The sequence below is a fragment of the Psammomys obesus genome, unplaced genomic scaffold, assembly GCF_907164565.1.
Source record: "Psammomys obesus unplaced genomic scaffold, mPsaObe1.curated_primary_1811, whole genome shotgun sequence".
In the NCBI taxonomy this organism is placed as follows: domain Eukaryota; kingdom Metazoa; phylum Chordata; class Mammalia; order Rodentia; family Muridae; genus Psammomys; species Psammomys obesus.
Genome location: NW_026585644.1, coordinates 172,371 through 186,326, shown reverse-complemented (window position 1 = coordinate 186,326; position 13,956 = coordinate 172,371). Strand labels below are relative to the sequence as shown.

Here is a 13,956-nt window from a genome sequence, read left to right as displayed (position 1 = left end):
TTATACAAATAAAATAAATAAATTTGTTTTGTTTTTGTTTTTTCAAGACAGGGTTTTCTCTGTGTAGCCTTGGCGGTTCTGGACTACCTTTGTAGACCAGGCTGGCCTCGAACTCATAGCCATCTGCCTGCTGCGATTACAGGTGTGTGCCACTGCGCCTGGCTATAAAGAAATATTTTAAAACACTGAAAAATTGGTAAAATGCAGGTACTCCCACCCCCCAAGATAATTTTTGCTGCTGTGAAATGGGCCCGAGAGACTATGTTTTAACCAAGTATTTGGGATGTAGGTGATCTAAAGTGTGATGTTAAAGAAACATTGGTTTAAAGTAGGCTCAGTGACTTAAAATTCTTGCTACCAAGCCTGAGTACCTCAGTTTAATATTTCAAACACTATAGTGAAAGGAAAGAAGTGGCTCCCCTGGGTGTCCCTTGTACTTTGACATGCACATATGCGTGTGCAGTCACACAGGCACGATGACACAAATACTAAAAAATGAAAGAAAAATGAAGCTGGTGCTGTAGCTCAAATAGCATGCAAGATGCCCTGGGTTGATCTGGGCAGTGGTGGCCCACGCCTTTCATTCTAGCACTCAGGAGGCAGAGGCAGGTGGATCTCTGTGAATTTGAGGCCAGCCTGGTCTACAGAATGAGTTCCAGGATAGCCAAGGCTACACAGAGAAAGCCTGTTTCAAAAAAACAAGGTGTGCCTGGCTGCACACAAACTTTTTTATCTTTTATGTTGTTCTGGAGGTCAAAGGCACTTCTCTTGCCTACTAAGCCAGGACTCTAGCCCTATGAATACCACTTTAGCCCTTTACATTTATTTTAAAGATGTATTTGTTTGTATTGTATGTGAATATGTTATTTGCATACATATAATGCATCCCGCCCATGCACTGCCAGCAGAGGCTAGATGAGGGCATTGGATCTCCTAGAACAGACAGTTCTACCCATGTGGATTCTAGGAACCTAGCCCTGTAAGAACAATCAGTGCTCTTAACTACTGAGCCATGTCACTAGTGCCTAGCCCTTTAGGAAAAAAAAAATTTTTTTTAATTTTTATTTTTAATTTTTTTTTTTTATTTTTTTGCTTTAGGTGCCCAGGCTAATTCTTGAACTTGGGACCTTTCTTCCTCAGCCTCCCAAATATGTGGGATTATAGGTATGTTCCACCCAGCCTGTTTTTGGTTTTGTTTTTAAAATTTATTTATTACGTATACAATGTTTTGTCTGCATGTGTGTCTGCAGGCCAGAAGAGGGCACTAGATTTCCTTATAGATGGTTGTGAGCCACCCATGTGGTTGCTGGGAATTGAACTCAGGAGGTCTGGAAGAGCAGACAGTGTTCTTAATCTCTGGGCCATCTCTCCAGCCCCAGCCCAGTTTTTTTTGTTTTGTTTGTTTTTGTTTCCTTCTGTAGTATGGATTAATGTTGTTATCCAGTTTGAATGGATCATTATGGGAAGCAAAACAAATGCATAACCCCCCCCCCCCCATTTATTTTTTAGTACTGAGATTTATAAGGAAGATAACAACCAAATAATCATAAAAGTATATACATGTTGACTCAATTCATGTACTTTTTGTGCAGTGGTTATAATCTGTTGATCAGCAAGAGTATGCAGACTACTTTGAATGGTGTTGCTGTTCAGAAAATGAAATTTTTTTCTTGACAATTGGAAAGTAGCCTCTTCACCAGTCCCATGAAGCCCAGTTTGCTCATCTACAAAACAAAGTCTTACTGCTCTGCTTATGGGGGGGGGGGGGCATTGGATTGTGTATATAAGCATTATAAATCGAAAAACTAAAAAATAACAGTCAAGCATTAATTAGAATATCACTTAGCAGACACTTTGTAGGCAGCTGGAGAGGATAAAGATATATGTCAAGGAGTTTTATATCCAAATGTATATTCTCCATGATGGCCAAGTTCACTACATTTCAGTTTAATAAAATGTCCTAGGCATGGTGTTCACACCTCTAATCCCAAACTGGGGACACAGAAGCAGGCAGATCGCAGTGAGTTTCAGAGGCCAGCCTGGTCTACATAGCAAGTTCTAGTTTAGCCAAGGCTCCATGTTGGGGCCCCATCTCAGAATTAAATAAATGACTCCCCAGATTGGTCCAGTCTCTCTCTGAACATCAGTCCTTGTATTTTTTCAGTATGGCTCTGGGCTATTTCTTGGTAATATTTGAAATGAGAGATTCATATCAGGCTTTTTTTTTTTTTTTTTTTTTTTTTTTTTTTTTTTTTTGAGACAGGGTTTCTCAGTAGCCTTGGCTGTCCTGGACTTACTTTGTAGACCAGGCTGGCTTTGAACTCACAGAGATCTTCCTGCCTCCATTTCCCTGAGTGCTGGGGTTACAGGCTTGTGCCGTCATGCCCGGCCATATCACACGTTTCAAATAGCTTATTCTTGGAAACAGGAATTGTTTATGGTATTTGTTGTATATTATTATGTTTTAACTTTTGGAGACAGTTTTCCTCTGTAGCCCAGACTGGCCTCTAACTCAGAATCTTCCTGCCTCAGGCACCCAAGTGCTGGGGTTATAGATGAGAGTCACTTTGTAATCTGTTGTTTCCTTTTTCCTTATTTATTTATTTTTTTTTAAAGGGTCTCACTGTGTAGCCCTGTCTGGACTACTAGGGTGGTTTTGAATTCACAGAGGAGTAGTTGTCCTCCTTCCTCCTCACCCCTCTCTCTCCTTCTTTCTTCTTCCTTTAATCCTAGAGTAGATTATCCTTTCAACTGATCCCGGCCTTAAGAAGACTGTTTAGTTCCAATGCCTTTCTCTCTTATACCTACCTCCTTTTCTTAGGATCTATTTTTAGATTCATTTATTTTGTATATCAAGTCCAAGCAGTGCCTGCAGAGGTCAGAAAAGAGCCCTAGAATTGGAGTTATAGATGGTTGTAAGCCACCATGTGGGAGCTAGGAATCAAACTCTAGTCCTCAGGAAGAACAGCTACTGCTCTTAACTGCTGAGCCATTTCTCCAGTCCCCAAAAGTCAGGTTTTGAAGCCAGAAATTCAATCATGGAAAAAAAAGTGAGTATTTGTTGTGTACATGTTACATTCAGAAGTAAGAAAAGGAATTACAGCCAGAGGTGGTGATGCAGACCTTTAATTGCAGTACTTGAGGAGTGGTAGGCAGAGGCAGGCATGGATCTCTGTGACGTCAAGGCCAGCGTGGTCTACAGAGCAAATTCCAGGGATATATAGAGAGACCATATCTTTAAAAGAAATTTAGAAGTAAATAAATACCTTTTTTGTTTGTTTGGTTTGGTTTGGTTTTGGTTTTTTTGAGACAGGATTTCTCTGTGTAGCTTTGGCTGTCCTGGACTTGCTTGGTAGACCAGGCTGGCCTCAAACTCACAGAGATCTGCCTGGACATCCATCTGCCTCTGCCTATCTCTGTCTCTCTGAGTGCTGGAATTACAGGTGTGCCCCACTGCACCCGCAACTACGTACTTTCTTTCTCTCGCATAGTTTTTTCAGGGGAAATGGACAAATACTTCACTAACTAGATACTGATATGTTCAAAATATCTTGACAGGATAGATGAGGAAAAACTGCCTAGGAGAATCATCTGCTCTAACCCTACTGACTGGGGCACTATTAGTCATCATTAGGGGATAAACTGCATCATGTCTCGTGTAAACCAGAGCATGTTACTCTGTTTATTAAAGAAATGTCTTCTGTAGCCTTGTACGTTGAGTGTGCAGAAAGGCCATAATGTGATTCCTCTATCTGTTCTCTCTCTCTTTAAGATTTATTTATTGTGTATACAGTGTTCTGCCTGCATGTGTGCATGCACACCAGAAGAGGGCACCAGATCTCATTATAGATGGTTGTGAGCCACCATGCGGTTGCTGGGAATTGAACTCAGGACCTTTGGAAGAACAGCCAGTGTTCTTAACCTCTGAGCCACCTCTCCAGCCTCCTGTTCTGGGTTTTTGTTGTTTTGTTTTGTTTTTGAGACAGGGTTTCTCACTGGCCTGGAAACAGCACTGGCTTTACTGTCATATATCATTACACCTAGCTTGTTTACTTGTTTTGTTTCTTAAGTGTTCTGGGGATTGAACTGAATTTTTTTTTTTCCTGTATGTACTTTATCAAGTCTCTCTTGCCCATTTTTATATAGTCTTAAGGCAAAGGGACTTACTATGTTAAAAAAAAAAAGGCAAGAACAGATTTTCAAACATGAATATATCAAACTGTAGATAGTTGGGTTACACTGTTACACATAGAGGAGCCAGGTGGTAGCCCTTGAGACACAGAGGCGGGCCTCTTTAAGTTTGAGCTCAACCTGTTCTACAGATTGAGCTTTATAACAACCAAGGCTACCCAGGAAACCACATCTCAAAAAACAAAAAAAAAAAAGAGTAAAATATGTATAGGAATAAGAGAATCATGGTTAAAAAAGGTAAATTAGACCAGATCATGAAGGCTACTTTACACTCTAGGATGTGTGTGGACAAGTATAGGGTCAAGGGTATGTCACACATGTGGAGTGCCCTTGTTTTAGACAAGGGTCTCTTTGTTCATAACCACTGTGCAGCCACAAACTTCCGAGGATTCTTTTGTCTCCCTGTCTCGTTGTAGGAGTGCTGACATATTATAGGTGCATGCTGTTTAACTAGTTTTATAGGGTTCTGGGGTTTTGAATTCAGTTCCTCACACTTAAATGGCAAGCACCTTGCTGGCGAACCATCTTTCTAGCTCCACTCAAGCTTCTTGAGCTGTGTGTCATAAATTTGAGTGCTGTAAAATAAATAAATTAGTATAATGGAGGAATGAATGAAAGAATATGACAACAGTAAAGGTTCTGAATGTGAACATCAAAAGCTAAATAATCTTGGTGTTTTTGACAGCATTGCCTATGGTTCATTCCCCAACTTCACTGTTCTGATCAACATGTGCACGTTAAACTGCATGGCTGTTATGTGAAGGAACAGCAGTGAGCACTGGCCAGAACACCTAAATTCTGAATGGAGACGGTTGTGTGTTGTGAGCTGCAGTATTTTTACTGCACAGTTTTCTACTCTCCTTACAGAAAACAAAGACTTAATATTTTCTTACCATTATTCCTCAGCATGCAAGTGTCAGATTAGAGTATCTTTTCTCTCTTTCTCTCTTTTCCTCTCTCTCTTCTTCTTCCATTTTTTTTTTATTATTATTATTTCTTTTCTTTTCTGAGACAAGGTCTCACTAATATAATAGTTCTGATTGTCCTGGAACTCGGGCTGGCTTCAGACTCACAGAGATCCACCTGTAACTTCAAACTGGTATCTTTATGTTACCATGTTTTATTTATCTTATTGATTGATTTGAGTCGTGGGATTCCAGCTGGTTTTGAACTTCCTCTGTAGTCAAAGCTAGTATTGAATTCCTTATCCTATTGCTTTTACCTCTAGAATACTGACATTACAGACAGAGGCTACTAAACACTACTTAGGACTTTTATTTTTGTGTTTTTTATTATGTTTATTTTTATTGAGATAGTGTCTCACCGTGTAGCTCTGGCTTGCCTGGAACTTGTGTAGAACAAGCTCACCTAAAGCAGAGATCCATCTGATGCTGCCTTTTGAGCTTTGAGGTTAAAGGTATTGGTTACCATGACTAACCTAGAATTTCTATTAAAATTTGCTGTTTGATTTGCCGACTTAAGTTTGATTAAAAAAAACCAAACAATTGTTAAGTGGGGCACATATAAAAATTACATATAAAATTAAATATATATACATATAAAATTAAGGGATTTGTTTAAAAGTTAAGTGAATTTTACTTGAGATTAGTACAAAATTCCCAACAATTTATGAAATAGTTGTATTCATACCTTTGACATTTTGTGCTGTATTTTTAATTTTTTAAATAATTTATTTAATTTTATTTTATGTACATTAGTGTGAAGGTGTCGGATCCCTTGGAATTGGTGTTACAGACAGTTGTGAGCTGCCATGTGGCTGCTAGGAGTTGAACCTTGGTCCTTTGGAAGAGCAACCAGTGCTCCTAACCGCTGAGCTATCTCTCTAGCCCCTGCTGTATTTTTCTGTGAAGTGATAATGCTAAAAATATCAATGAACTGAGGTCTGAAGAGATGCCTCACTGGTTAAGAGTACATGCTACATGTGTGGAGTTCAGTGGTAGATGTTGATGTCTTTTTATAGATCTCTGCCTTATTATTATTTAAATTTTCTCTATGTGTGTGTTAGTGCCTGCATGGATGTCTGCCATATATATGCAGTGCCAGAAGAAGACAGAAGAGGACATTCAATACCCTGGGACTGGAGTTACAGATGGTTGTGAGCGCCATGGTCGTGTGGAAGAGTGCTTTTAACTGCTGAGCTTTCTCTTGAGGCCTCATCCCCCTTTTGCAATAGCCATGGGTAGACATGATACGTGAATGTGGGAATTTCTGCCATGGTGGCAATGTAATGTGAACACAAAAGAGAGTATTTGGTACTCTCTTTACCTTTACATGGGTTCTAGAGAGTGAACTCAAGTTAGGCTTTTCAGCTGAGTCAGTGATTGCCAGCCTTCTACCTTACTTTTAAGACAGGGTTATCTTACTAAACCTGGAGCTTACGGATTGATCCTGACTATCTGGCCAGCAAGCCCCCAGGATCTGTCTTCCTTCACATACCTCTGCTTACACAGTGGGGTTATATTATCATGCCTGCCTTTTTATATAGGTAAGAGGATCCCAGTTCAGGTCCTTATGTCACACAGTAAGCACTGTACCTATGGAGTCATTTCTCCAGCCCCAAGATTATATATTTCCAAGGTTACATTTTTTTTTGTTTGTTTGTACACCAGAGTACAGCAGTTGTCTTGTGTTTGAGGTTATTGAATGCTTGAATATATTGAACTGCTTAAAAGTTACTCTTTGACTTTGGATTTTTTTGGTTTGTTTTTGAGTTAGGTTGTCACTACATAGTCCAAGTTGGCCTTGAACTCTTCATCCTCCCACCTCCGCCTTTTGAATGCTGGAACTGAAGTTTATACCACCATACCTACCCTGCTATTCTAATATTTTCCGTTGTTTCTGCTACTAACGTAAAATATTTTCCTTTATTAAAATATACTTGTGTAGATACATTAGTACCTACATGTATGTATGTCCTTTTCTAGTGTCGGGGGGATAGAAAAAAGGCATTTGGTTTTCTCTAACCGGAGTTACAAGCAGTTGCAAACTAGCATGTGGACAATAGTAACTAAACTTAGTCTTATGGAAGGGCAGTTAAAGTATTCATAATTACTAAACCATCACTCCAGCTCCTTGCATAAACATTTAAAAAAAAACATCTTTGTTGGGGTTCACATGCCAACAGAATTTGTGAACAATTCATAGGGCTGTAGAGATAAAGGCTTGTAGGTTAAAAGCCCCACTTATACTTGCAAAGGATATGAATTTCATTTCCGGTATTCACATTGGTGCCTCACAAATCAAATGTCTTTAATTCCAGTTCCAGAGAGATATGATGCCTCTGGCTTCTTGAGGTCAGCCTGGTGTACGTCAGAGTTACAGGTCATCAAGACATACCTAGTGGGACACTGTTAGAAAGAGAAGGAGGCTGGTTAAGAGCCTCCCTTTTGCTCAGGGGTTAAGAGCACTGGCTGCTCTACCAGAGGTCCTGAGTTCAATTCCCAGCAACCACATGGGCTTACAACCGTCTGTAATGGAATCTGATTACCTCTTCTGGTATGCATGAAAACAAAGCACTCATATATATAAAATAAATAAATAAAAATTTTTTAAAGAGAAAAAATTATATAACCTGATAAATTGCTTGTTTCTAGATTTTTTTCCATTTAATATTTTGAGGCCACAGTTGACTAAAAATAGCTGAAATCACAGAAAACAAAACAACAGCAAGTGACATGGCATAGCCTCTTATGACTGACTTAGGATACTGGTTTCTCTGCAGGAACAAGTGCTCTTAACCACTGAGTCATCTCTCTAGTCTCAAAACCTTGGGTTTTAGACAGTGTCTCAGTGTATAGCCCAGGCTGGCCTTTTTTTCCCAATTTCATCTCTATAATGTTTGCATATACCATTTTGTTTAGTGCCTCTTTCCCTCTCTTCACTGAGCTGGGAGTGTTTAGGGCAAGCACTCTTTAGGCTTAGCTACATTTCAACTCTTACTTTCTTGGCAGTGTCCTAGAAAATACATAAAAATTTTGTTTAAATCCAATCTACCTATAATTTTGGTATCTAATAAATATTGTTTATTCCAAGGTGGCAAAGATTTACTCTGTATTTATTCTAGGAATTTTACATTTTGCCGCACAGTGGTGTTGCACACCTTTAATCCTAGCACTTGAGTTAGACACTAGCCTGGTCTACAGAGCAAGTTTCAGGGTAGTTTCACAGAGAAACCCTGTCTTGAAAAACAAAACAAAAAGAAAAGAAAGAAAGAAAAGCACATGTTTAACCCATAACGTTTAGATTTTTTTCTAGTTTTGCTAGTGTGAGGTGATTTCCCACTTGATTGTTTTGCATGTGAATAGGTAGGTAGTTACTTCAGAATCATTTGGAAAAGCTACTGATTCAAATGTCTTTGCATTCCTGTTGAAAATCACTTGACCACAAATATTAGTATATTTCTGAACTCCATTTTGTTCTATTAAGTCTTTATGCAGGTATCAAATTATCTTTATATCCATTTTATTTAGTATCTCAGATATTAGATAAGTTATTGATATGAAACTTTGTGCATTTTTGTTTCTCTTTTGAGCTTAATATATCAAATAATACCTTGTTTTCAATTTTTTTTTATTTTGGGTCTGTGTGTACATGTGTTTGTGTTCACATGTGAAACTGAGAACATGTACATGTTGTGTGTATGAAAGTCAAAAGGTAATAATATACTAATTAATTAGCTCTTCTGATTAATTAGTATATTCTTACCTCAATATTTAAGGAGATATTTAATATTTAAAATCTCATTGGGGAGATTTCCAGACTGTTGTTTCTTTGTGAGAGTCTAGCGGTGAAAATTTGGCTGTCATTATATTAATTGTTCTCTGCTCCATCTCTTCCCTGCTGTCCCCTAGAAATTCTTTTATGTCAGTGAACAAGGATAGCTGTAGGGTTTACTTCATGTTCCTTGTCACTTGTACTAACATTTGTTGTTTGGTGTCTAGTGCCTTGAAAACCCTGTTTAAGGTGGGTTTTTGTTGTTCAGGTGGGATGCAACTCTACTTCCTCTTGTGTCGTTTTGAACAGAAATGGGAATTGTAGAATGTGGTTTTGTAATATTTTGTGTTTTTGTTTTTGAGACAGCTCATTTTGCTGCCCTAGCTGGCTTGGAACTTGCTATGTAGATTAAGTTGGCCTCACTCCCAAATTCACCTGCCTCTGCTTCTGCCTTCCTAGTGCTAGTGCTGGTACTATAATTAAAGATGTGTGCCAACCTCACCTGGCTTGTTTTGTTTCCGTTTATTATTATTATTATTATTTTCTATTTATTCACTTTGTATTCTGGTTGTAGCCCCCTCCCTCATCTCTTCCTGGTCCCACACTCCCTTCTTTGTTTTGTTTTCTGATAGTCTCTTGTATCTTAGGCTGGCCTTGAAGCTGTAGTGCAGCTATGTGTCTGATCTGTGTGAGTGATGTTGAGGAGGTCAAAGGATCTTTCAGGGGGACCTTGTTGCAGGCAGGGTCTCCTGTGTTTTATAGTGTGCTGCAGGCCAGCTAGCCTGTGGAGTTCTGGGCAATTCTGTTTCCTCCTCCCAGCTCTCCTTAGGGGTGTTGTGATTACAGAGATACATCCCTCTATCTGACTTTTTTCACATTGATTCCAGGGGTCAAACTCAGGCTAACCTGTTAGGCTTAACTGACAACCATTTTTTACTGACTTAGCTGTCTCTCTGGTCCTCTGTTACATTTATTTGACACCATTAATTATTTTCCTTTGTCACTTTACTTTGTTAACATGACATGCTCTTCTAGTTTTCTCTCTTGCTTTCTGACTCATTTCCTATAATCATTTAACCCTTAAATTGAGGTTCTACCCTGGCCCCTTTCTTTCTAACTGTATATTCTTTTTCAGTAGTTTGATTTATCTTTACAAATGTGTAAACATTTCAGATGTATCAGATGCTTCCTGTGCCTGTTGAAATATGTATCTAGTGTTGGCCTAAGCTTTTGAGTCTTTTGCGTATGTGCCACATATGCAGCTGTTTTGTTAATATACTCACCTTGATTTCAAGATGTCATTTTTAACATCTCTGTTGTGGGTTATTAATATTTATTATTGATTATCTTTTAGGTTAATCAGTGGTTAGTCTTAAACCAGCTGTATATGTAAATCACCACAAGAGACTAGAATTTATTTAATTAACCTAGAGCACAATGCTGGGTAATATTATTCCATCCTAAACCTCCAAGCCCTCATAGTTTCCTACCATTCAGATTTCACCCATTATACTTGATTTTAGTCATATCTTAGGTCTGGTTCATCTCTCTTCGTGGTTCCAAGTACTCTCCTGCCAGTCTCTCCTCTCCTATTCCTCCCTCTTGCTTCCTTCTCCTCCCTTCCGGACTAGGATGTCCCATCCTATTCTTGCCATTTCACAGCACTGGCTGTGCAATGTTTAATAGACAATTACAGAGAACAAATGGTGGCAAGTTTACATAAACTTGAGACAGGTGATGCTTGCATCGCAATGCAATGTCCAGATGAAACCAGATAGTGGGCTAGAGAAATCAGCATTTGAATGAACAAGGGTAAATTGTATATATTCCATAAGAACATTATACCAACAGATCTCTCTATTAGACTGTTCTTAGTTTAGGTACAGAAAACCCAGCTCACAGTAGCTTAAATATTAAAATTACTTATTGGCCACTGTAGTAAGAATACACAGACTAGCTAGCTTCAGGGTACTTTGTTATGTTGACACAGCTATGTAATTCGCTCCAAAAACTGTTCTGTAGTACACAGTGGCTACTTTCTCAGGAGCAGGCTACTTTCTCTCTTGGTCACAAGGTGGCTACTGGCAATAATACATCAAAGCTAATTTCAAGTTCAACGTAAGGGAATAGAATTTAGAATGTTTAATGACTTAGGTGGTGGTGTTTAGGTTTTCATTGTACATGTTAGTTTTATACAGTACTGTCTTAGTTAAGAGTTTCTATTGCTGTGATAAAACACCATGGTCAAATGTAACTTGAGGAGGAAAGGGTTTTGTTGTTTGGGTTTTTTATTTCAGTTTTTGGAGACAGGGTTTCTTTGTGAGGCCCTGGCTGTCTGGAACTTCCTCCAGACAGCTTGTAGACCAGGCTGTCCTGGAACTCAACAGATGTGCCTGTCTCTGCCTCCCAACTGCTGGGATTAAAGGTGTATGCCATCACTGTCAGATGGAAAAGGTTAAGAGTCAGGAATGTCAAAGATTGTCTTGTGTTTTAATCTTTAGGTGGCTGAATTAGGATGGAAAGTCATAATCTCTTAACTTTTGGTGGTTTAAACAATTTTTATTCATGATGTAAAATGTATATTTAGTAAAAATATATATTTGGTAAAAATCATGCTTGAATTTTTGAATTTTGATCTTTATTGATGCTAGCAATGTTATAATCCTGGTAGTTGCTGGATTGTGACAATAGGCCCCAGTTCTCAGGCAAGATACAAGATCATAGTTTAGCAATATAGTACAATATGAAGTAAGATAATTAGGTAGGTTAAATATAATCCTGTTCTGTGGTTTTGATTTCTTTTTAAAAATGGAGTCTCGTTTTGTAGTCCAGGCTGGCCTAAACCTCACTCAGGATGGTGTCAGGGTTGTGACAGTCTACGTGTCTTTGCTTCCCAAATGTTGGGATTACAAGTGTGTGTGCTATCATGGTTAAAAAAATATATATATATCTTTATTTCTACTCCCTAACCCTGAACATGATATGTAGAATATACTTAATATTTATAGGGTGATTTAGATGGACAAGAAAAATGTAAGTACATGAAAATGCACAATACTGCTTCTTAAGGTGTCTGGCTCTGAGTATATGTACTATAATTTTAGTGGGAAGATGTACTGTATAATTTTTTTTAATTGCAAGATGGAGGAGTGCTATGTGACAAACTTTTCCTTAGCAACACACACATAATACATCTCAGATGGGGAGCCCATGCCAGACCAAAGTACAGATATCACCAAAGTCCACCATGGTGAACCAATGAATTTTATCAGGGTTACTTATAGGAATATAGGAATATAGAAAAAGGGTTAGTTATGGTAGCAGAAATGGCTCAAAGGCTGCTGTACCACTAAAGCATGGGTGACAGCTTCCAAAGCTGGAAACCTAGAGCACAGTGCACACCTGGCAGCAGCTCAGCAGCTTGGAGAGTGCTCTTTCTCGTGGCTCAATTGGTTTGAGCCTCTTTGAGGCAGCTCTGCTAGTGTTTGGGTCTTCTAAGCCAGCATTTCTCAACCTGTGGGCCATGACCCCTTTTGGGGTTGAATGACAGCCCTTTTACAGGACTCGCCCAAGAATCTAGGGAAGCATAGATATTTACATTGAAGTCCATAACGGTAGCAAAATTACAGTTACGAAGTAGCAGCAAAAACATTTTATGGTTGAGATCACTACAACATGAGGTGTATTGAAGGCTTGCGGCATTAGGAAGGTTGAGAACCACTGTTGTAGGCAGTTCTTTTGGTCTCCAGGCAGCTTGGCTGTCCTGCGAGTGACCCTCTGTAGTCTTTACTGCTTATATATTCTGGGGAAGGGAGAAATAGAATGAATCTGGTCAGTTTGGGGGACTTCCAAAAGCTGTTTTTGAGTTGTTTGCCTCCAGTCTTAATGAGCTTCCCCTGGAGGAAACTACTATAAGAGGTTTTAGTGATACTAGAAGGGAGATTGAGGAAAAGGCAGTGTCTTAAATTTTTTTTTTTTTTTAATCTAGATTTATGTAGAATTGAGGGTAGGTAACAAGGCTCATCTGTATAATGTTACTTATATGTATATTTTTAGGGCTGACCATTCACACCTATTGGTGTGCTCTTCAGCATTCCTCTGTTGCCTGTTGTTGTTTGTATAGGCTTGAGGCCTCCTGGGCTTTCCCTCATCCATGTTAGCACGACTATTGTCCTTGTTCACCTCTTGTTTAAGGCAGTCATGTTGGTGAGGCTTTGTGAATGCCTTTGATGTTTCTTCTTTCTCTTTCTCTCTCTCTCTCTCTCTCTCTCTCTCTCTCTCTCTCTCTGGTTTTTTGAGACAGGGTTTATCTGTGTACCCTTGGCTGCCCTGGAACTTAATTTTTTTTTTTTTTTTTTTTGCCCCACTTCCTGAGCCTTGGGTATGGAAGTTACAGATGTTGTAGACAGGCTGTGGAACTATGTGTTTTGATAGGTTTTGTGTGGTTTTCTGAAATGGCTGCTGTCTGTTGCAAGGAGAGGTTTCCTTGATGCCAGGTAAGGACATACTCTCTGTGAGTAGGACAATATTTAGACTGTAGACATAGATTATTCTGGTACAGTAAAGTGATTTAATCTCAGCACTGGGGAGGGCAGAGGCAGTCAAATCTCTTGAGTTCAAGGCCCTCCTTGTCTACATATTAAGTTCCAAGACTGTGGAGAGATTGTCTCAAAAATAAAATATACATTTATTTCTTTATTGTGGGACATTGCATAGCATTCATTTGGAGGTCAGAAGACAATATTGAGGAATTGACTCTGCTTTTACTATGTGAGCTCTGAGGTTCAACTCAGGTCATCAGGCTTGGCAGCAAGTACCTTTGCCCAATGAGCTATCTTGCTGGCTCTATTGGTGGTTGTTGTTTTAGTTTTGTTTTTGTTTTTTTTTTTTTTTTTAATTACAGTTTATTCACTTTGCATCCCAGCTGTAGCCCCCTCCCCCAGTTTTTTAAATTTTTTGTATATGTGTGTTTTGACTACATGATACACACACACACACACACACACACACACACACACACACACACACACA

The 13,956-nt window shown here is 39.0% G+C and overlaps 1 protein-coding gene across 3 annotated transcripts in view; it reads left to right on the top strand.

The window, feature by feature from the left end:
- Positions 1 to 13,956, top strand: part of Gatad2b (GATA zinc finger domain containing 2B) — a 72,985-nt gene that overhangs the window by 36,060 nt on the left and 22,969 nt on the right. The window contains exon 1 of one of the 3 annotated variants that reach the window (XM_055623434.1): positions 1,097 to 1,164. The exons of the other annotated variants lie outside the window; for them this stretch is intronic. Coding sequence (XP_055479409.1) covers positions 1,151 to 1,164 — 14 coding nt within the window. The 5' untranslated portion in view covers positions 1,097 to 1,150. Of the gene's footprint in view, positions 1 to 1,096; positions 1,165 to 13,956 lie in introns of those variants that run through there. 3 annotated transcript variants of the gene reach the window in all.